The 22,709-nt window shown below is 45.1% G+C and overlaps 1 protein-coding gene across 8 annotated transcripts in view; it reads right to left on the minus strand.

Moving 5' to 3' along the window:
• LOC136446772 (mucin-2-like) overlaps positions 1 to 22,709 on the minus strand; it is a 54,766-nt gene that overhangs the window by 6,755 nt on the left and 25,302 nt on the right. The window contains exons 47-92 of one of the 8 annotated variants that reach the window (XM_066445328.1): positions 22,515 to 22,707; positions 22,248 to 22,327; positions 21,510 to 22,172; positions 21,089 to 21,403; positions 20,827 to 20,971; positions 20,402 to 20,574; positions 19,974 to 20,288; positions 19,664 to 19,808; positions 19,345 to 19,427; positions 18,917 to 19,231; positions 18,608 to 18,752; positions 17,717 to 18,324; positions 17,296 to 17,610; positions 17,031 to 17,175; positions 16,604 to 16,782; positions 16,178 to 16,492; positions 15,887 to 16,031; positions 15,581 to 15,663; positions 15,155 to 15,469; positions 14,849 to 14,993; positions 14,291 to 14,580; positions 13,814 to 14,128; positions 13,546 to 13,690; positions 13,293 to 13,406; positions 12,642 to 12,802; positions 12,091 to 12,228; positions 11,538 to 11,682; positions 10,337 to 11,044; positions 10,017 to 10,137; positions 9,546 to 9,724; positions 8,815 to 9,047; positions 8,311 to 8,433; positions 7,650 to 7,833; positions 7,050 to 7,309; positions 6,527 to 6,746; positions 6,131 to 6,248; positions 5,816 to 5,957; positions 5,282 to 5,508; positions 4,752 to 4,857; positions 4,163 to 4,271; positions 3,245 to 3,424; positions 2,768 to 2,889; positions 2,364 to 2,471; positions 2,003 to 2,204; positions 1,609 to 1,710; positions 451 to 602 (exon numbers count right to left, since the gene is read on the minus strand). In XM_066445328.1, the coding sequence (XP_066301425.1) occupies positions 451 to 602; positions 1,609 to 1,710; positions 2,003 to 2,204; positions 2,364 to 2,471; positions 2,768 to 2,889; positions 3,245 to 3,424; positions 4,163 to 4,271; positions 4,752 to 4,857; positions 5,282 to 5,508; positions 5,816 to 5,957; positions 6,131 to 6,248; positions 6,527 to 6,746; positions 7,050 to 7,309; positions 7,650 to 7,833; positions 8,311 to 8,433; positions 8,815 to 9,047; positions 9,546 to 9,724; positions 10,017 to 10,137; positions 10,337 to 11,044; positions 11,538 to 11,682; positions 12,091 to 12,228; positions 12,642 to 12,802; positions 13,293 to 13,406; positions 13,546 to 13,690; positions 13,814 to 14,128; positions 14,291 to 14,580; positions 14,849 to 14,993; positions 15,155 to 15,469; positions 15,581 to 15,663; positions 15,887 to 16,031; positions 16,178 to 16,492; positions 16,604 to 16,782; positions 17,031 to 17,175; positions 17,296 to 17,610; positions 17,717 to 18,324; positions 18,608 to 18,752; positions 18,917 to 19,231; positions 19,345 to 19,427; positions 19,664 to 19,808; positions 19,974 to 20,288; positions 20,402 to 20,574; positions 20,827 to 20,971; positions 21,089 to 21,403; positions 21,510 to 22,172; positions 22,248 to 22,327; positions 22,515 to 22,707 (9,726 nt within the window). Of the gene's footprint in view, positions 1 to 450; positions 603 to 1,608; positions 1,711 to 2,002; positions 2,205 to 2,363; positions 2,472 to 2,767; positions 2,890 to 3,244; positions 3,425 to 4,162; positions 4,272 to 4,751; positions 4,858 to 5,281; positions 5,509 to 5,815; positions 5,958 to 6,130; positions 6,249 to 6,526; positions 6,747 to 7,049; positions 7,310 to 7,649; positions 7,834 to 8,310; positions 8,434 to 8,814; positions 9,048 to 9,545; positions 9,725 to 10,016; positions 10,138 to 10,336; positions 11,045 to 11,537; positions 11,683 to 12,090; positions 12,229 to 12,641; positions 12,803 to 13,292; positions 13,407 to 13,545; positions 13,691 to 13,813; positions 14,129 to 14,290; positions 14,581 to 14,848; positions 14,994 to 15,154; positions 15,470 to 15,580; positions 15,664 to 15,886; positions 16,032 to 16,177; positions 16,493 to 16,603; positions 16,783 to 17,030; positions 17,176 to 17,295; positions 17,611 to 17,716; positions 18,325 to 18,607; positions 18,753 to 18,916; positions 19,232 to 19,344; positions 19,428 to 19,663; positions 19,809 to 19,973; positions 20,289 to 20,401; positions 20,575 to 20,826; positions 20,972 to 21,088; positions 21,404 to 21,509; positions 22,328 to 22,514; positions 22,708 to 22,709 lie in introns of all 8 variants that reach the window. The other 7 variants (XM_066445325.1, XM_066445326.1, XM_066445324.1 and 4 more) reach the window with 7 other exon arrangements.

The raw sequence follows: 22,709 nt of genomic DNA on the forward strand, positions 1-22,709 counted from the left end.
TGGTCAGTAATCATGTATGAATCAACATTTTAAGAAGAACTGGCAGCAGTGGATTCACAGAGATCTCCAGACAGTGAACAGGAGATGGAAGGATGTAATGAGACTGGCTGTAGACAGAACGTACTGGACTTCTCTAACTGACTCATGCGTCGCACGACGTGGGAGCCTAAGTCCCTTAAGTGACCCTTAGATATTTTTCCCATTCACACAAGCTTTAAGAATCCTGTCTAAAATGTCCAGATCAAATTGGTCCCTTTGCAAATAGGTAGTTTTTACTCTAGTCTTTGAAGCTAATCTCCAGGCAGATCTATTGGTGGCAATGACAGTATCTAAAGGGCACCAGTTGCCAATATTACTGCTTTTGTACTTTGGATACTGTCATTGCCACCGATAAATTTGCTTGGAGATTATTTGCAGCCCCGCTTCCACTTAAATAAAACATGAAGTTACCTCGCAGCGGTCGGTTGGCACGTCGCAGACGCCGTTTGGTGGGAAGGTGGCGGGCAGGATCTGGCAGAACTCCTCTGGGGTGCCGGTGACAGGCTCATCTGGGCCGGTCCATGGCTCGAATGGCAGGGTGCCGGGCTCTTCAGGGATACCACCTGTTGTATCAGAAGACATTGGTCACTAAAGGCAGACGCTTAAACTTCTTTAACTTTCCTGTAATTTGTGAGCTTGTAGTACCAGATGACATTGGTCACTACACATAAATTCAAGGAGGTTTCATATATCCTCCTTTGTTAATCTAAAGATGGAGCATGACAAGTAGATAATTGCCATAGCAGAAAATGGCATCAATGTGGCACTGCTCCAACTAATTGGTTCAAGGCTTGGCTGGGTTGACATGGACATGATTGTACTTTTCTTAATTTTCCTGTAATTTGTGACAAATGCTTAAAGGTCTTCTTCTTCTTTATCATTATATTCTTCATTTAGCATTTGCCATTAAATGGGAAAGTTATAAAATTCCAAAAACACAAAAACAACCTCTCTAGGAATACTTTTACAAATGCAGGTCTAACTTAATACAGTGTGAAAAATACTTTTTTGAGCCAGATTGCCCATGTTGCAACCCAGGGCAAATGCTAGGTTGCACATCCAAATTTCAGGTTGCTCCAGCAACATTCACCGATTTCTGCAAATCAAGCTCGTATGTAGCGTATAATACTACTAATATTTCAAAATATAAATTAGATAGTGTTCTGTTCCCATTGACCTAACAACATCTTGTTTAGCTGAGGGCAGTGTGTTTTAGTCTTTTTCAGCTCAAATTCCACGATCTATGAAGGGTTTTGGATGGTTTAAAACGAAAAAGTGTTGATTTCTTTATTTCAATTGAAGATCTACTGAATCTTATGAGAGTGACACTGTGTTTTTGTGAGCTTCCAGGGCTCCGATTGAGATCTTTGGCTCAAAATATAAGGTTGCACACTGCGCTACCTGGGTTTGGAATTAACTTGCACCAATCGAAATCTTGTTGCACTGTGCAACGTGCAACCAGGTATTTTGCACCCTGCTTAATACAAATCAAGATCTGCCTCTGTCATCAAACCAATGTTAAACTAGAAGGAAAGTTCTACATTAGACAATGATAAAGTGGATCCATACCAGGGAACTGTTCCAGCCAGCTGAAGGCGAACTCATCAGGGATACTGGAGATGGTTCCGTCAGGCATGGTCAAGTCGTTGTTCTGGTTGTAGTCGCATGGACCTGAAATGTACAAAGAGGTAGACATGCTTAAAAAAAACCCTCAAGAATCATTTTACACTATCAAGTCTACTTTGTCTCTGTTCTTTGTATCAACATTGGTACTACTCAATAGAGGTCTGTAACATTAGGTGTTGTATTCATCAATCAATTTTATGCCTTGGGATTTTAGTTACAAGTAACCATTGATGGAACACTTGCATGACACTTTACTACACCACTGATAGACGAATGTTTCAAAATACCACCAGCCATATCATATGAACTGATGAACAACAGAGCTGCATGTACGTACCACAGAGACCCTCAGTGCGTCCGTAGTAGCGGGACACGGGCACCTTGACGCTGAAGCCGTGGTTGACCTCGTTGAAGGTGACAATGATGTTGAGGTTGGGGATGTTGAGCTCCAGCTGCAGACCAGCCAGACGCACCTCCATGCCCTGTGTCGTCACTGGAGCATTGTAGTTCACGTGGGAGTAGGCACCATCAACCTTAACCTGGATGGACAACAGGACACAGGACAAGTTTTAGTTTTGCATATATGCAAGAATAACACAACCTAACAACATGGTCTTATGCAGCTTGTACAAAACTGGTGAGTTACAACGCTAGGCAGTTTACTAGTTCTGCTTTTTTCAAAGGGATGTTGTACTTACCACACGACCGTTCATCAGAGTGATCTCGTGTCCGGCGTGGCGGACAGTCACGGCCTTAGTGCAGGTTCCACGCTGCTGGTAGTGGCACTCAACATTGTGGACCAGAACCTGGAAAGGGGAAGGGGGCAGGTTTGTCACTTACAATGTTATGCTCAGTATAAACGGGTCAAGATAGTTCATGCAACTGACATGAAAATAGCCGTAATTATATCTGAATCACTACTGGTAGACTGCAGTTTCAAAGGCTAGCAAGACATTAACCATTTGCACACTGAAGTAGCCATTTGGCACCCAATTCCCTATTGGTTACAAAGTTAGACAGCAGGAAGAAGGTTAAAGACAATGTTGAAACAAAGATTCCAGATTTTTTGTGATAGACTAGAAAAAGAGGAGTACAAATGTACCTCGTAGTCGTGTGATCTTGTGGTCATGTCCCTGGACAGCACGTATGTGCAGTTACCCTGGAATGGATAGTAGGTGCCGTCGAAGCTCACGTAGTGAGGATCACCATAGCCATAGCAGAAGCCTGGGAGATGGAGTAAGAGTCAGATTTAAGTTATGATACAAATCTCATATTCACAGTGATGTAGCTTCTGCATCTACATAAATATTCAAACAGGCACTACAAGAGGATACGTTTTTCTGAAATCGTTTGAGTTCACATACATCATGATGATAAGTAAACTTAAGATAAAGTGAAGATACTGACGTAGTGACTACATTCTTGCAGGAAATATAACTGGAAATGCCTGGTTACAGAACTTTCAGTAGATAGTTCTTCAATTCATTTACAGAAGGAAAGGCCCTTGCTAGCTATATACTAGTAACATGATAAACCAGTCAAGATGTTTGAAAGTTGGAAGGATTGTATAAGAACTTACAGTCTGTGCACATGTCAGGCTTGACGCACTCGTCTCCCATGAGGACCATGTTGTCGGGGCAGACGCATCCCTGGACGCACGGCTGGTCGCAGGTGTGGGTCGGGTCGTGCATGTTGGCGCAGGTGTACGGGCAGGCTGTACCACACTCCTGGTACACCATGCCTGGTGGGCACTCAGCAGCTGTGGGGTATGGTTTATATCATGTTAATATAGACCCTTTTCTTTTTAACAGTGATTCTTGACAATACGTTTACTACTATACAGTCTAATAGCATTAACACAGAACCTTCTTTTTTAAAATCTGGATATATTTTTGACAGAAGCGAGCATGCATGCTACAATCTGACATGTGTGTACATACTATGATTGTTTAAGATAACTTTACAACAATACAGTCTTGTCACAGTAACATAGTGTCATATCCTTCTCTTTTTGAATCTGGACATGTTTTCCAGACAACAATTGACAGAAGCGGGCAGCTACAGTTGCCAGTTACCCTACAGCTGTGGGGTAGGGTTAATATCATGTCAACACAGAACCTTTATTTTTGAATAATGGATATTCTTTCAAGACAACAATTAACACAAAGAGGCATGCCACAATCTGTAGTGCATAATATACAAACGGTGATTCTTAACATAACTTAACTACAATATACCTGCAGTCTTGTTGCGTTAACAGAGAACCTTCTCTTTTTAAATCTGGACATGTTTTCCAGACAACAATTGACAGAAGCTGGCATGCATGCTACAATCTGTAATCTATATGCAGACTGATTCTTCACAAGAATTTTACTGCAATATAGTCTTGTCATTCAAGGTGCATATTGTAATATATAATGTATAACTGTAATGTTTTTATTACTTCATGTTTGTTTGGAATACTGATATCTGTTGTACCACAGTGTGGTGAACTTACGACAGCGCAGTGGTGTCCTCCAGTCCAGAACCACGTTCATGTCGTGCTGGGCACAGGCGCGGCTGTAGGCGGACAGGGCGTCGCACTCACAGTCAGCAACACCGGCGGCCTGGGGGGTAAACCATTGTATCATCATTCTCTGCCTTTGTTTAATTGGTTTCTATAAGACTAATGATTGAAGGATTCTAAAGATCCTACAGTGTGAAAGTATTACAAGGATTGAATTTTATGCTTACTATGTTTGTAAAAAGGACATTTAATGATATAGTTATATCATCATTCTCTGCCTTTGTTTAATTGTAATCTATAATACTTACAATTCAAGGATTTCAGGGATCCTACAGTGAGGAAGTTTTGCAAGGATTGAACTTTATGCTTAACATGTTTGTAAACGAAACAAAAAATGTTAAAAAGGACATGATAGTTTTGGGATATTTTCAATAAAACTCTATTTGAAAACATGCAAAGGCTTATGAGGTTACAAGCTTTCCATACAGATCACTAAATCATCTGCAATCTTACTTAATGAATAGTCTTGAGATTTGCCTTACATTCTGTGGAAGTAGTGAAAATGTGTAATGGCATGTACCTGAGCAGCGAGGTCGGACTGCAGACACTGGCAGACGTCAGACATACACAGCCTGTGGAAGATGTCCACATCGATGTACGGGTGGCAGGCAGAGAAGATATCACTCCTGTGGGGGGAAAGATACAGAAACCATCAAGAAAACATAGAAACAAGAGAGTTTAAAAGAAGGAACAAAACAGCTTAAAACACAGAACAATAATGTAACTGTGCCAGTCTAGTCAATAATGACAAAATCATGGCTGCAATTTAGGTCTAGCAACAGCTGATAAATCTTGAGACTTGAGATGAGTATGTGGATAGCCTTTTGCTCCAATGTGGCTATGTTGTGACAACCCAATGTTCTGATACCCCAATGTTCCGACGCCCCAATGTTCCGTCGTCATATGTTCTGACGCCCCCTAACCATTACATAGGGGTGTTACATACTGATGAGTATTAGGTTATACATTGTGCAGTCGATTGACAGGTATTTGAGCAGTTGACTGACAGGCAGTTATGCAGTTGACTGACAGGTGATAAGTGCCACTGACCTGAGGATGTCACACTTGGCCTGAGCCTCCAGCATCATGTCGATGGGGCAGCTCTGCAGTTCCACGGCGTCGGGGCAGGTGTTGTCTCCGGTGGACCAGCTGTCTCCGAAGGCGGTCACGTCGGTGGTCAGGGTGCCGGACTGCATCATGAAGTCGTCGGTGGGGTCGTGGTTGTTGGGTCCGCACAGACCGCACAGCTGGTTGTGCAGTGCTGGTGTCACGTCAATCTAGAGAGGTGAGGAACAAAAATTACAGTCATGAAGCAAGGTCATCTCAGGTAAGATTATATCTAGGGCACATCAGTTTTTCATCACAGTTGCTTTGTTTCATGAAGCAAGGCAGTTGCAGTTCTGCCTTATTAAAAGGAATGAAGGCAGTGCTAATGATCTTCCAAACTTCTCCATGTCATACTGCTACTGCTGAGTTGATACTGTAACAGCAAATATATAATGTGCCACGCAGGCTCAGGTAACTTGTAGAAAAGACAGGACGATCAATTGTTGGTAAAGGCTGTTTACATGTACATGTACATACCTTAGCCTCATAGCGTTCGGTCCACCTGATGGTGACTCCGATGTCTGTGGTGACGATGATCTCTCCACCGTACTTCTGGATGTGGATGCCGTCAGCAGCAAGAGCCTGGTTGAAGGCATCAATGTTGGTCCAGCTCACGAACCTATGGATGAACATGGCAAACAAAATGTTACATTCACAGACTCAATGGAATCAAACAAACTAGTGAAATTAGCAGATGAAGACTTAGTCTGAGTACTGGCAGCAAAACGTTTGTTAAAAAAATGTCTAAGAATGTTTTGAATATGAGAGTGCACACTGTCTGCTAAGACATACCTGTCGTTGTACTTGAAGTAGTTCATGCGCTCGAAGAAGAAGGTGTGAGCACCAATCTCCACTTCGATACCACGGCGGCACAGCAGACGGTTGTCAACACCAGTGCAGTCAAGGACGGCTACAGGGAGAATACAGAGTGAATCACATGTTCAAACTTTAGAGAACACACAAGAAAAATAATGAAATTTCTGAGCAGAGTGAAATGTTTTACAAAATTATACAGAAATCTTTGACCCTATTGGTAAGCAGAACAGAAGCTGGAACCAATTTTCACTACAATGTGTTCTTTAAGATGAACTTTTTACAATTTCCAGTGATACCAAACCACGAAAAGGATTCATAGGTAACATAATGAAAGCCACTCAGAAACAGAATGTCAAAGGAGAGGTGTCTTACCCATGACCTGGAACAGGCCACCAGTACAGTCCTTGGCCAGCACGTGGCTGCAGATGGGGTACTCGTACAGGGTGTTGTCGAAGGTCTGGAAGGTCGTGTCCTCATACATCACGCACTGGTCGTTCTGGACGTGGGTGCCCGCAGTGGTGAGCTCCACATCGGCTGGCTTGGTGGTCGTGGCAACGGTGGTTGGCTTGGTGGCCATTGTTGTAGTTGTTGGCTGTTGGAAAATGTGTACCATTAGTTTTATTAGCAAGGCAAAGCAAGGGAATAACTTAACACAAACAGTTTGTTATATACTGGAGTAATCTAAAAGTCAGCTTTATCCAAGCTGGCTTTTCAACTTTTCTTTTTAATACATTACAGACAAATGGCCCAACGATTCACCGCATCACGTAACTCTATGATAAGTCTATTGAACCACTTCTATGAGAAATAATGAGAAAGAAGTTAAATTGCTGTTGCTGTTCATTGGTCCAGTAATCAGTTGAACATTTACGATTTGATTTTTCAAGCATCTTACCTTGCCAGTGGTCATCACGACGGTTGGCAGGGTGGACTGTGTGGCAGTCGCAGTTGCTGTTCCGATTGGCAGAGTGCTAGTCTCACCAGCGACGAGCGTGGTGAAGGAGGTAGGCTTTGTTGTGACAACGTTGGTCTGGGTGCCGATGGCGGTTGTTGGTGCGGTGACAGTGCCGATGATGGTCTGAGTGCCGATGATGGTCTGGGTGCCAATGCTGGTGGCAGTTGCAGTGGGCAGAGTTGCCAGAGTGGTGGTAGGCACTGGAGTAAAGACAGGAAGATAGTTAAGATATTGATATACATGTAGTTTGGTCCTGGGAAAACTTCTTTCATATTGTAGTAATTTGTTACTTGAATACACTGGTAATTGTTCAAAAATTATAAAACGATTAAAGACAAAACATGAAACATAAAAATGGCAGTTAGTTATGAAAGATTTTCTTGAAAACCATATCGTTTTTGATGACCCACTTTTCAATCATAAATCACAAACCTAAGGCTACAACTGTCAGAAAATGAAGCTCATATACAAAATGGGTTGTTTTCTAGGTACTTCTCCCTCTGTAATAAAGCAGCAAAGCATCTGTCATGTCAAACTTACGTGGAGTGGTCTCGCACTTGTCCTCATCCTCGCCGTTGGTACAGTGAGGCACACCGTCGCACATCCAGATCAGCGGGATGCACTCTCCGGCGTCGCCGTTGTAGCAGTGGAACTCATCATCGTGACAGATGTCTGCGACACACTCGCCGCAGCACTGGCTGTCAGGCTTCTGGTAGTACATACCCTGTACAAGGATGGGATATTCATGGTTAGACACTGCATCTCAGAAAGGAAAATATCATCATAAGAGTGTCCTTTTTATTTTCTTAAGTGCTAAAACCATTAGCTCTGAGGAAAATGATAAGAAACGTTTCTCTTCCCCCGACTTGTATGTATTATAGTTAAACTAAATGTTGTGTGTAAGACCATTGGAAGAATAGCTGGAAAATGACAAGCTAAAAGGGCATCTTAAACTCAAACCATGAAGTATTGTACAACGTATATCATATACATGTATTTATAGTCACCAATTGATTACCTTTACATACATGTGCGCATAGTGAGAAGATGTGTGAATAGAAATGAGTGGGTTCACCCTTCACATCAATCTTGATGAATTTTCTGGAAGTGTTATTAACAGTTTTAGGTCCATTCTTAGTGTGTAATATTCTATCAGAAGATAGAGGAGTGACCTGCAAGTCTACGTAAGTTCCAATTTTACCTGTGCGCAGTCGGCAGAAGACAGGACGGAGCAGGTCTGAGTCATACAGGTGACACCGGAGGCACCTCCTCCCAGGCAGGTACAGGTCTGGCAGGTAGCATCGTCATTCCAGAACTGCATGGGCTGTAAGACAAAAGAAAGGAAGATACGGTCAAACTTTGCTGGGATGATAGAAATGTGTAAAAGGATTCAATCCTAAATAGGAATCTTGTGTGTTGTTAAATGCAAACATTTACATTTCCAGTTACATCTCATGTACTAGTATTGACTCATTCTGCCAGTTTACTTTAGCAATGCTGAAGAAGGGTGATGGCTGTAATTCGAAATGTCCGGAAACAATTTCCAGATCTTATCCAGTGGTAGAGATTCAATTCTCTTTAGCAGCTGTTTACCTGGATGTCTAACCTTCATTAAAACATTTGTGTTTCTGTTGTGTGTCATACTTTATACATTTTATATTTGGGAACATAAAATTTGGAAAGAAGAGAAATTTGTTGGCAATACCTTATGGATGGATCCATCGGGCAGCACACATGGGCAGTCCAGGGCCTTGACACAGGCGCCCTCGTAGCAGTAGTATCCCTGCTGGCAGCCGGCATCGCCACATCCCCAGGCGGTGGACAGAGGCATGTCTGGGCACGGCTCCAGGGTGGCAGCGGTGGTGGTGACTGCTGCGGTGGTGGTGGTGGTCTGGGCCAGGGTGGTCATCTGGGTGGTGCTGGCTGTGGTTGGTGGCACTGCAGAAAGGGTTTATCAGTATGCTTTTAGGATGCATTCAAATGTATGTCTTTTATGTACAACTCCTTTATCGATGCAGTATATGTATACCATATGTATATCATACAGGATAACATTACCTCATGCATTAAGATTTGTAATTTCCCCTGACCCTCTGGGTTTACCTTTACTGACATCATATCCACGACATAGAGATACACAAATGGAGTAAAAGATATTGTGTAATGACTGCCTTTAAAGATGTAACATGTTCTGATGGCCATTAAGAGTCAGATTCTTTGACTATAGATCTCTTATTTGCTCTGGAAAGTACAACTTTCCATCCCTTTAATACAGCAGAATCTAAAAGAATAGCATGATATTCAGCACCAAGGACAGGCACAATCAAAGTGCTGTATGTTGAAAAGACAAAACCATAACTTATTACAGTCTTTTCCATTCCACCAGAATAACTTTCCATTTCAAACTTTTCTTTCTTGTGATTAAGAAACACCTACCACAGAGTGGCTCTGTCATGTCCCAGCATCCCAGAGAAACCTCGTAGTCGTAGCAGGAGCCGCTTGGCTGTTCGTTGTCGTTACAGGTCAGACCAGTCCACAGGTTACAGTTGATGTTGGTCTGCATGCCCATGTTCACAACATCCTGGTATGGCATGTTGAATCCAGCAACCTGGCACCTGGAGGGGATAGGAGAATTGTGTACCATGTTGAATCTATACTTTAGTTATGCTTTGTGTTTTTGACGACACCCCAGGGGTTCATTTGTGTGCTCGACTAGTACTTCGTCACACTTAGTGGAGTCTGAATGAAATTCATGTTTTGAAATTCATGATGGTTTCAAGTGACTTTGATTTTGAAAAGCTTTGAACATTTTCTAAACATTATCATGATTATTATTGATTTATCACATAATGATAAACAATACATACCTGATGTTGAGAAATGTAAATGACAAGATAGTTTACACACCTGATGTCCACGGGGTTCTTGCAGGTTGATGCAGCAGTCACACTGGCGATGGTCTCGAAGTCTCCACCCTCCACAGGGGTTGGGTAGTTGGTGTTCACATATGGAGCCCAAACAATACAGTCTGAAAATTAAACCAAAACATTAAATTTGTGTTCAAGCAAGCTTCCAGCTCCTTTGTTAAATGTGTGGGCACAACCATGTGCTTCAATATGGCTCAATACTGTTAATTTGTTAGCAAATCATAATCACCAAATGCACATAAAATGGTGACAAATTCTGTAATCCTTTAAAACAAAACATGGCTAGCATGGAGTGCATACCCTCATATGGCAGTGTGTTGGTCAAGGTAGCTGTCTGGGTAGTTCCAGGTGTGGTGGCAGTAGCCAGGGTGGTGGTGCCAGTTGATCCAGTGACGATGGAGGTCTGGGTAGTGCCAGGTGTGGTGGCAGTAGCCAGGGTGGTGGTGCCAGTTGATCCAGTGACGATGGAGGTCTGGGTAGTGCCAGTTGATCCAGTGACGATGGAGGTCTGGGTAGTGCCAGGTGTGGTGGCAGTGGCCAGGGTAGTGGTCACAGGCTTGTCGGTGACAATGGCGGTCTGGGTAGTGCCAGTTGATCCAGTGACAATGGAGGTCTGGGTAGTGCCAGGTGTGGTGGCGGTGGCCAGTGTGGTGGTCGGCTTGTCGGTGACTGTGCCCAGGGTGGTAGTCACAGGCTTGTCGGTGACAATGGCGGTCTGGGTAGTACCAGTTGATCCAGTGACAATGGAAGTCTGGGTGGTTCCAGCTGTTCCAGTGACAATTGAGGTCTGGGTAGTGCCTGGTACAGTAGCAGTGGCCAGTGTGGTGGTCGGCTTGTCGGTGACTGTGCCCAGGGTGGTGGTCACAGGCTTGTCGGTGACAATGGCGGTCTGGGTAGTGCCTGGTGTGGTGGCAGTGGCAATGGTGGTGGTCACAGGCTTGTCGGTGAGGACAGATGTCTGGGTAGTGCCTGGTGTTGTGGCTGTAGCCAGTGTGGTGGTTGTTGTTTCTGAAAAAGAAGAAACATCTTAGGATTTTTTTCACATGACAGAACCCTATAAGCAGGTATCAATAAACTTTAAATGGAGAATTATTCTGATGTTTTCTGTTCAGAAAAGTTCTTAGAACAATATGGCCCAAAGAAATTCAAGACCCATTCATTCTGAAAGTATATCAATGATGCTCAAACGAAATATTACGAGGTATTACGAAATATAGATTTTGACAGCAGCATAGCATTCCCTTTACTAATCAAGTCCCCAGATACGCAATACAGATTTTGTATAACGTTTCTGATCAGTTCATTTCTCTACAAACACAGGATTTCACAATACCAACTGGATTTGGGGTTAAATGGATGTTTTTTGGGGGGGAGGGGATCCTCAGTGAAAATGAGTGAAAAGTCACTTCAGGTAAAGTGGGTAAGGACCCCCAAAACATCCGTTAAACCCAAAACCCAATTGGTATTGTCAGCAAGTCAGGACATGGAAGCATGACCACACCAGCGCATCCCAGGATCTCCACCCTCATGGACGGCCACTCGTGCCAGGTGACAGGCTGGATACGGATGTACTCGGCGTAGATCGGGTTGTTCAGGTCAAACAGCTGACGGTTGGGGGTGTTCTCGTCAGAGTTGGCTGGGAAGATCTGGGAAGGAAATGGAGGTTGAACATCTTCATCATTATCTTCTGTAAGTTACTTCAACAAATGGAGACGATGGGAACTGAGGACATCAAGGTAGATTTTCCTTTTAATCTGTTTCTGACTATCAAAGAATAATTTGGACCGATAATGCCAAACGGACAAGTTGTTTACCTGAACATAAGAGTCACTGATGAAGACAATCTTAAACATTGCAATTTATCTATTTTTCCAGTAAAAAGAAACATCACTCTCCTTCAAAATGCTGGCTGCATTATCATAATGTTTTCTCAAATCAATAGAAAAATTCTGACAGAGAGATCGACCATGACAAACATGGAAAAAAACAGTCATAACATTACAATTTTGCGAAAGTTTTCAGAATACGTAATAATACGTATTCAGTTTTCTAACCTGTGGAGTTCCAGCAGGGCTGTTGTAGTACTGCCAGGTCTGGCCGTTGACGCTGTACATGATCTTGTAGGAGGTGACCCACTGATCAGCAGTCACACTGTCCCTACCCTGGGTGATCAGGCCTGTGATCTGGGTAGGCTGTGGGAACAAACATGCAAATATTATTTTCATTTTGCTTGGTACTATTTTCAGATACTCATACCTGTTGAAATTGCTCCCCTTTGATGTGTTTTCAAATAAGAAGTTATTGATGTCTGCTCTTTGTTAATATGAATACTACAGCTTATGACAGCCATCTACATGTACATGATGTTCCCTGATAAACCATCCATTCATTTACCTGACATTGTGTGACACCATGAATCTTTATTATCATTAATCCTTTGTTAAACCATGAAGCTTGGGGAAGGACTCCTACAGACCTTATTGGCCTCAACCTTCCCCGGCACAATCATAATGTATTTCGTTTACATGTACGTATTTATTGTTTTTATCAATGCAAAATAAAGAATAGAATTGAAAAATAGAAAAATTCAAAGACATATACTGACCTGGCCCAGGTTGATCTCGAGCCACTGGCTCTGGTCGTTGACGGCAGGCACCCAGCCGCCGGCGCTGGTCGGGGACTCGGGCGTGTTGAGGCGGCCGCTGTCGGCGCCGGATGTGGGGAGCAGCTGGCTGGACACGCTGATCATGTTGCTAGAGATCAGGCCTGTGGAAGAAATGGAACAAAATCAGTTTTCAGCATATTCAAACTGGAAACTATCATAAGAGAGGCTCATGTATATGGATTATAAATGCTTTGGTCTACATGTTACCTGTTAAGAACTAATTGACTTATAAGCTTACAACCTTGTCTTGACTTAGTCTTCTATTGAACCATCCTAAATGTTTTTACCTGAGTCATCAACACATCAATTCAGAGTTTTTGTATAAAACCTGGTTATCCAGTTATTCCCTTTAGTCCCTGATGAAAGACATTGGATGCTATCTGAAATGTCTGACTGTTTCAACATTATATCCAGTTGTTTGAGAAACTGTTTTTTGGCATATGTTACCTGTTAGATATTCTGTGATCTTGACACTGGCACACTATGGAGGACACCACTTTGTATGCATCCGTCGATTATTACCTTTTTTCTTTCTACCTCACACAATACAGATGTATATGACACAGGGCAATTATTCTATGAGCAACCTACCGTTCTCCAGACCCATTGGGTCCTGGCAAGGTCCAGTCGTGGTGAAGGCAGTGGACAGAGTGGTGGTTGGTGAGGTGACAGCCTGTGTGGTGGTCGGCTTGGTAGTGGTAACCGCTGAAAAATAACAAATGTCAACAATGAGTTCTCAAACAACAAAACATTTCAGAAATATCAACCATTTAATGGAGCTATTGGTCTTACGACAAATGTTTGTGATAACGTTTGTTGACTAGAATCAATGGAGATTATTTACCATTGCATCCCAGAGGCTCGAACTGCAGACTGATCTGGTTGTTGAAGTCCTGTGGGTGGATCTGGAAGTACTGAGCTGTGATTGGCCTGTTAGCATCCAGCAGGTTGGTGACAGGAGTGGTGTTGTCAGTGTTGGCAGTGAAGAGCTAAAAAAGTTGATGAGAAAGATCAATCTTATTACTATATCTATTGTAGGCATGTTATCTACATACAGCTAACAAAAGCCAATAAGGTTGATATTGTCTCAGAGCAAACACTGTAAGACTCACCACAGGGTTGCCAAGCTCATCAGTGTATGTCACAAAGTTGACACCATCGTTGCTGTAGGTGATGTAGTAGGTGGTGACCCATTCAGGCTGAGTGGGGTGTCCCTGGGTGATGAAGCCAGTCACGTGGGTCGGTGTACCGAGGTCCACCTGGAGGTAGGGGTTCTTGTCGTCGGTAGCCGGGCTCCAGACGCCGCTGCCATCGACAGAAGGCTTGTTGTTCAGGGTACCCTGGTCAGGACTGTGCTGGTCATCCAGCTGAGAGGAGCTGGTGATCTGGTCAGGCCTGATCTGGCCGCCCTGCATTCCAAGAGGCTCCTGCAATGACACAGAAAATCAGTCAACGCATTGCAAAGAATGTTTACAAGTAAAAAGGTGAAGCATTAATAATCCATTACAATGACTCTCACTCCAACAGAATATGCTTGTATATGAAGGATCAGGAGTGCAAAGAAGTGCTTTAAAGTGGCCTGATGGTACCTGGCACACTGTGGTCTCAGGGACAGTGGTGGTCTGGAGAGTGATAGGCTTGGTGGCAATGGTGGTGGTGCCAGCAGTGGTCACAATGACCACACCAGAGGTGGTCTGCTGAGTGGTAGGCTTGGTGGTGGCAATGGTGGTGGTGCCAGCAGTGGTACCAGTCACACCAGTGGTAGTACCAGTGACACCAGTGGTGGTACCAGTGACAGCTGTGGTTGTACCGCTGACACCAGTGGTGGTCTGCCCGGGCCTGGTGGTTGTGGTGAAGGTCTGCACAGTAGTGGTGGTATCTGTAATCACAAAATATTACAGATAAGCCAATCTTAAACTTATCTTAAAGAAGGAAATGGCATGAAATCTTTTTGCGGCTTTCTGCATTCTAAATTACAAACATGGAAAATTGTTACAGAACAACTGGAACATCAACCAGATTCTCCTCATCCACAGATGCTTTCACAGAAAATATAATAACTTGACTAGCTACAGAATAAAGAGGCTTCAATTGTTGAGTAGCATTGTCTGAAGACTACAGCAATGTAAGAAGAGAGTGTAATTCACCCTTGCATCCCAGAGGCTCGAACTGCAGACTGATCTGGTTGTTGAAGTCCTGTGGGTGGATCTGGAAGTACTGAGCTGTGATTGGCCTGTTGGCATCCAGCAGGTTGGTGACTGGGGTGGTGTTGTCAGTGTTGGCTGTGAAGATCTATGAAAATAAAAGGATATTTGTACACAGAGGTGTAAACTTCACAAGTCTTATTCTATGTCATATCAGTGTCCTAGAAAGTCATTACGTTAGTAAAGCAATAGATTGAAAAGTTGAACTGTGTGTACCTTCCTCTGGAAGGCAGTAACATTATCACTTACCTCAGGGTTGCCAAACTCATCAGTGTATGGCACAAAGTTGACACCATCGTTGCTGTAGGTGATGTAGTAGGTGGTGACCCATTCAGGCTGAGTGGGGTGTCCCTGGGTGATGAAGCCAGTCACGTGGGTCGGTGTGCCGAGGTCCACCTGGAGGTAGGGGTTCTTGTCGTCGGTAGCCGGGCTCCAGACGCCGCTGCCATCAACGGAAGGCTTGTTGTTCAGGGTGCCTTCCTGTGGACGGTGCTGGTCATCCAGCTGAGAGGAGCTGGTGATCTGGTCAGGCCTGATCTGGCCGCCCTCCATGCCAAGAGGCTCCTGGAACACAAACTCAATGTCAAAACTGACCACCCAAGAGGGATTCTGGAATGGTATGGCAACGACAATAATCACCAGTTAAAATGTATCCACTGATGGAGCTGGTGTTACCTGGCAAACATCGACAGTGACACCAGTGGTGGTCTGCTCAGCTGGGGTGGTTGTGGTCAGGGTCTGAACAGTGGTGCTGGTCTCTGCAATCACAAACCATAAGAAATATATTAGAATTGTCAATGTTAAATAACCATGAGGCTTTACATAGCTGAAAGTGATGAAAAGCTGGCACATTGCTTAAACTCTTCTAAGCAATATGTACTACTACAATAAATGAAAATCATCAGTTTGAAAGCAAAAGACCGTATAGTTGCCTTAACTGCTTTTCTAAAGTACTAGTATCAAGAAGTTGTTGTTACTCACCCTTGCATCCCAGAGGCTCGAACTGCAGACTGATCTGGTTGTTGAAGTCCTGTGGGTGGATCTGGAAGTACTGAGCTGTGATTGGCCTGTTAGCATCCAGCAGGTTGGTGACTGGGGTGGTGTTGTCAGTGTTGGCAGTGAAGATCTGTAAAAATAAAGAAAGGATCCTTGTAAACCTAAGAGTAGATTTCTCATCCAATACATGTCATATTTAAGGAATGCAAGGCAATTGTCTTTACTGTTTAAATAAAAAAGCATTGAGTAAAGCCTCAAAATGACACTACCACTTACCTCGGGGTTGCCGAACTCATCAGTGTATGGCACAAAGTTGACACCATCGTTGCTGTAGGTGATGTAGTAGGTGGTGACCCATTCAGGCTGAGTGGGGTGTCCCTGGGTGATGAAGCCGGTCACGTGGGTCGGCTCGCCAAGGTCCACCTGCAGGAAGGGTGTGGTGTCGTCAACAGCCGGGCTCCAGACGCCGCTGCCATCAACAGAAGGCCTGTTGTTCAGGGTGCCTTCCTGTGGACGGTGCTGGTCGTCCAGCTGAGAGGAGCTGGTGATCTGGTCAGGCCTGATCTGGCCGCCCTCCATGCCAAGAGGCTCCTGGAACACAAACTCAATGTTAACACTAACTCCTAAACAGGATATTTTAAAATGCAAAGAAAATAATCGTTACTTATCCATTGAGGTACAGTTTGTAATCATTGCCAGTACCTGGCAAACTTCAACAGCAACACCAGTGGTGGTCTGCCCAAGTGGAGTGGTTGTTGTGAAAGTCTGGATAGTGGTGGCACCAGTGGTGGTACCAGTGACAACTGTGGTTGTACCGCTGACACTAGTGGTGGTCTGCCCAGGTCTGGTTGTTGTGAAAGTCTGGATAGTGGTAGTGGTCTCTGAAATTACAAAAACATCGCAAAGATGTCAACTTCGACAAAAAAACTTCACACTTTACTTGGAGCATTGTAAGGAAAAGTTGTACTCAGCAATTGGCACATCAACCAGATTCTCCTCATCCACAGACTCTTTCACAGGAAATGTCAGAACTTGACAAGCTACAGAATAAAGATGTTTCAACTGTTGACTAGCTTAATATGGTTTTACTGCAAGACTGCAGAATTTCGAAAAAAAGAGTGGTTCTCACCTGAACATCCCAGAGGCTCGAACTGCAGACTGATCTGGTTGTTGAAGTCCTGTGGGTAGATCTGGATGTACTGAGCTGCAATTGGCCTGTTAGCATCCAGCAGGACGGTTTCTGGGGTGGTGTTGTCAGTGTTGGCTGTGAAGATCTGAAACCAAAGAAGAAACTCTAAGTTAAAAAGGAGTAAAAATTCTACCTTAAAGTTTTCAGTTCAATTATAATTGGTTTACTGTTCAAAAATGGTAATCTGCTTGAAATGTGCCCTTACCTCGGGGTTGCCGAACTCATCTGTGTATGGCACAAAGTTGACACCATCGTTGCTATAGGTGATGTAGTAGGTGGTGACCCATTCAGGCTGAGTGGGGTGTCCCTGGGTGATGAAGCCAGTCACGTGGGTCGGTGTGCCGAGGTCCACCTGGAAATAGGGGTTCTTGTCATCCGTAGCCGGGCTCCAGACGCCGCTGCCATCAACGGAAGGCTTGTTGTTCAGGGTGCCTTCCTGTGGACGGTGCTGGTCGTCCAGCTGAGAGGAGCTGGTGATCTGGTCAGGCCTGATCTGGCCGCCCTCCATGCCAAGAGGCTCCTGGAACACAAATGCAATGTTAAAACATACAGCAACCATAATATTTGAAAAGGTGAAGAAAATAGTGGGCAACTATCTTGTTGATGAATGTGTTCAATGACGGTACCTGGCAGACTTCGACAGTGACACCAGTGGTGGTCTGTGAAGTAGCAGGCGTGGTGGAACCAGTGGTGAACTGGTCAGTCTGGGTGGCAGTTCCGATGGTGGTGGTGGTACCAGTTGCAATGGAGGTGGCTGTAGCAGTTGCCGGCTTGGTGGTTGTCTCGGTAACAATGCCAGTCACGGTCACAGATCCAGTGGTTGTTGGCTTCTGTGTGCCTGTTACAACCACGGTGCTGATTGGTGTGAGCAGAGTTGTTGTACCAGTTGGAATGGACACGGTCTGGGTGCTTCCAGTGTCGGTGATAACACCTGTTGTGGTGAAGGGAGACAGGGTGGTGGTCTGTGTGGACAGGGTCTGCAGGGTGGTGGTTTCTCCAGCAGTTGTGGTGATGACTGGGTTGCCTGGCACAGTGGAGGCTGTTGCCGTGATAGGCTTGGTGGCAATGGTGGTGGTGCCGGCAGTGGTCACAATGACTACACCAGAGGTGGTCTGTTGAGTGGTAGGCTTGGTGGTGGCAATGGTGGTGGTGCCAGCAGTGGTACCAGTGACACCAGTGGTGGTCTGCCCGGGCCTGGTGGTTGTGGTGAAGGTCTGCACAGTAGTGGTGGTATCTGTAATCACAAAACATTAAAGATAAGCCAATCTTAAATTTATCTTAAGACTTTATTGACAATAAGAAAATGACATAAAATCTTTTTGTGGCTTTCTGCATTCTAAATTGCAAACATGGAAAATTGTTACAGAGCAACTGGAACATTAACCAGATTCACCTCATCCACAGATTCTTTCACAGAAAATATCATAATTTGACAAGCTACAGAATAAAGAGGTTTCAACTGTTGAGTAGCATTTTGTCGGAAGATGACAGCAACGTAAGAAGAGAGTGTAACTCACCCTTGCATCCCAGAGGCTCAAACTGCAGACTGATCTGGTTGTTGAAGTCCTGTGGGTGGATCTGGAAGTACTGAGCTGTGATTGGCCTGTTGGCATCCAGCAGGTTGGTGACAGGGGTGGTGTTGTCAGTGTTGGCTGTGAAGATCTATAAGAATAAAAGGATATTTGTACACAGAGGTGTAAACTTCACAAGTCTTGTTATTCTATGTCATAACAGTGTTCTAGAAAGTCATTATCTTAGTAAAGTAATAAATTGACAAGTTGAACTGTGTGTACCTTACTCTGGGAGGCAATAACATTATCACTTACCTCGGGGTTGCCGAACTCATCAGTGTATGGCACAAAGTTGACACCATCGTTGCTGTAGGTGATGTAGTAGGTGGTGACCCATTCAGGCTGAGTGGGGTGTCCCTGGGTGATGAAGCCGGTCACGTGGGTCAGTGTGCCGAGGTCCACCTGGAGGTAGGGGTTCTTGTCGTCGGTAGCCGGGCTCCAGACGCCGCTGCCATCAACAGAAGGCTTGTTGTTCAGGGTGCCTTCCTGTGGACGGTGCTGGTCGTCCAGCTGAGAGGAGCTGGTGATCTGGTCAGGCCTGATCTGGCCGCCCTCCATGCCAAGAGGCTCCTGGAACACAAATGCAATGTTAAAACTGACTGACTGACACAACATCTGGAATGGCAAAGACAATAATCAACAGTTACAATGTATTGACGGATGGAACTAGTTACTGGTGTTACCTGGCAGACTTCGACAGTGACACCAGTGGTGGTCTGCTCAGCTGGGGTGGTTGTGGTCAGGGTCTGAACAGTGGTGCTGGTCTCTGCAATCACAAACAAGGAGAAATATGTTAGGATTGTAAATGTTTACAAACCATGAGACTTTACCTAGATTACAGTAATGAATTTACATAGATTACAGTAATGAAAGCTGGCACATTGCTTAAATTCTGCAGATCAATATGTACTACTACAATAAATGAAAATCAGCAGTTTGATAGCAAAATACTGTATAGTTGCCTTAACTGCAAGGCACTAGTACCATGAAGTTGTTACTCACCCTTGCATCCCAGAGGCTCGAACTGTAGACTGATCTGGTTGTTGAAGTCCTGTGGGTGGATCTGGATGTACTGAGCTGTGATTGGCCTGTTAGCATTCAGCAGGTTGGTGACTGGGGTGGTGTTGTCAGTGTTGGCAGTGAAGATCTGCAAAGATAAAGAAGAGATCCTTGTAAACCTAAGAGTAAATTTCTCAATCTACCAATTTCATTATTTTTACTGTTTGAAACAGAAAAAGCATTGAGTAAAGCCTGAAAATGACCAGCTAAACTGCGCTTGATTAAGTTGGACATCAAGGGCACTACCACTTACCTCGGGGTTGCCGAACTCATCAGTGTATGGCACAAAGTTGACACCATCGTTGCTGTAGGTGATGTAGTAGGTGGTGACCCATTCAGGCTGAGTGGGGTGTCCCTGGGTGATGAAGCCGGTCACGTGGGTCGGCTCGCCAAGGTCCACCTGCAGGAAGGGTGTGGTGTCGTCGGTAGCCGGGCTCCAGACACCGCTGCCATCAACGGAAGGTCTGTTGTTCAGGGTGCCTTCCTGTGGACGGTGCTGGTCGTCCAGCTGAGAGGAGCTGGTGATCTGGTCAGGCCTGATCTGGCCACCCTCCATGCCAAGAGGCTCCTGGAACACGAACTCAATGTTAACACTAACTCCTAAACAGGATATTTTAAAAGGCAAAGAAAATAATCGATACTTATCCATATTGAGGTACAGTTTGTAATCATTGCCAGTACCTGGCAAACTTCAACAGCAACACCAGTGGTGGTCTGCCCAAGCGGAGTGGTTGTTGTGAAAGTCTGGATAGTGGTGGCACCAGTGGTGACAGCTGTGGTTGTACCGCTGACACCAGTGGTGGTCTGGCCAGGTCTGGTGGTCGTTGTGAAAGTCTGGATAGTGGTAGTTGTCTCTGTAATCACAAAAACATGGCAAAGATGTCAACTTTGACCCCAAAAAAACTTCACACTTTTCTTGGAGCATTGTAAGGAAAATTGGTACTGAGCAACTGCCACATCAACCAGATTCTCTTCATCCACAGATTTTTTCACAGCAAATATCAGAACATGACTTGCTACAGAATAAAGAGGTTTCAACTGTTGTGTAGCTGATGGTTTTAGCTGATGCAAGACTGCAGCATTTCGAAAAAAAGAGTGTTTCTCACCAGAACATCCCAGAGGCTCGAACTGCAGACTGATCTGGTTGTTGAAGTCCTGTGGGTGGATCTGGATGTACTGAGCTGCAATTGGTCTGTTAGCATCCAGCAGGTTGGTGACTGGGGTGGTGTTGTCAGTGTTGGCTGTGAAGATCTGAAACCAAAAAAGATTTAACTCTTCGTTACAAAGGAGTAAAACTTCTACCTTTTCAGTTCAATTTTGATTGATTTACTGTTCAAAAATGGCAATCTGCTTGAAATCTGCCCTTACCTCAGGGTTGCCGAACTCATCTGTGTATGGCACAAAGTTGACACCATCATTGCTGTAGGTGATGTAGTAGGTGGTGACCCATTCAGGCTGAGTGGGGTGTCCCTGGGTGATGAAGCCAGTCACGTGAGTCGGTGTGCCGAGGTCCACCTGGAGGTAGGGGTTCTTGTCGTCCGTAGCCGGGCTCCAGACGCCGCTGCCATCAACGGAAGGCTTGTTGTTCAGGGTGCCTTCCTGTGGACGGTGCTGGTCGTCCAGCTGAGAGGAGCTGGTGATCTGGTCAGGCCTGATCTGGCCGCCCTCCATGCCAAGAGGCTCCTGGAACACAAAAGCAATGTTAAAACATACAGCAACCTGAATATTTGAAAAGGTGAAGAAAATAGTGGGCAACTATCTCGTTGATGAATGTGTTCAATGACGGTACCTGGCAGACTTCGACAGTGACACCAGTGGTGGTCTGTGAAGTAGCAGGCGTGGTGGAACCAGTGGTGAACTGGTCAGTCTGGGTGGCAGTTCCAATGGTGGTGGTGGTACCAGTTGCAATGGAGGTGGCTGTAGCAGTTGCCGGCTTGGTTGTTGTCTCGGTCACGACGCCAGTCACGGTCACAGATCCTGTGGTCGTTGGCTTCTGTGTGCCTGTTACAACCACGGTGCTGATTGGTGTGAGCAGAGTTGTTGTACCAGTTGGGATGGACACAGTCTGGGTGCTTCCAGTGTCAACGATAACACCTGTGGTGGTGAAGGGAGACAGGGTGGTGGTCTGTGTCGACAGGGTTGGCAGGGTCTGCAGGGTGGTGGATCCAGCAGTTGTGGTGATGCCTGGGTTGCCTGGCACAGTGGAAGCTGTTGCCGTGGTAGGCTTGACTGAAGCAGTGGTGAAGGTCTGCTGGGTGGTTGTACCAGTGGTTGCTGTACCAGTGACACCAGTGGTGGTACCAGTGACAGCTGTGGTTGTACCGCTGACACCAGTGGTGGTCTGCCCGGGCCTGGTGGTGGTCACTTCTCCAATGGGCAGGGTGGTTGTGGACACGCCACCATTGATGGCCGTTGTTGCACCAGTGGTTGTGATGGGCTTGGTGGTGGAGACCTCCTGAGTGCTCATTGGCTTGGTGGTGGTTGCAACACCAATGGTGGTTGTCTCACCTGGCTTGGTAGTGGAGACCTCCTGAGTGCTCAGTGGCTTGGTGGTGGTCACAACACCGATGGTGGTTGTTGGCTTGGTAGTGAAGACCTGCTGGGTAGCTGGATTGAACAAAATATCAAAATAGTAAATGGATAATAAGTTATTACATCTGCTAAAATGTACATGGTGTAATGGATGTAGTCTGCCAAAAGACGCTAGCTGTTTCAACTATGGAAATTTATCTGTTAGCTTTATGGCCTTGTGCCTGTTTATTCTATCTGTAAGAGAAAGGAAACCCACACATACTTGAGCAGGTACACTCCAGACGCACAGCATAGTCCTGGCATTCTGTGGTGGTGGTCTGTCCGATCAGATCCATTGGTCCGCTCACGCAGATCAGACCAACGTCTGGGCGGCAGGTCACGCCCTGAGGTGCGGTGGCATCATCGAAGACAAAGCCGGACATCACGTCCATACACTGGACATCTGTGATCATTTCCT

This window comes from Branchiostoma lanceolatum, chromosome 13 (assembly GCF_035083965.1).
Source record: "Branchiostoma lanceolatum isolate klBraLanc5 chromosome 13, klBraLanc5.hap2, whole genome shotgun sequence".
Classification (NCBI taxonomy): Eukaryota; Metazoa; Chordata; class Leptocardii; order Amphioxiformes; family Branchiostomatidae; genus Branchiostoma; species Branchiostoma lanceolatum.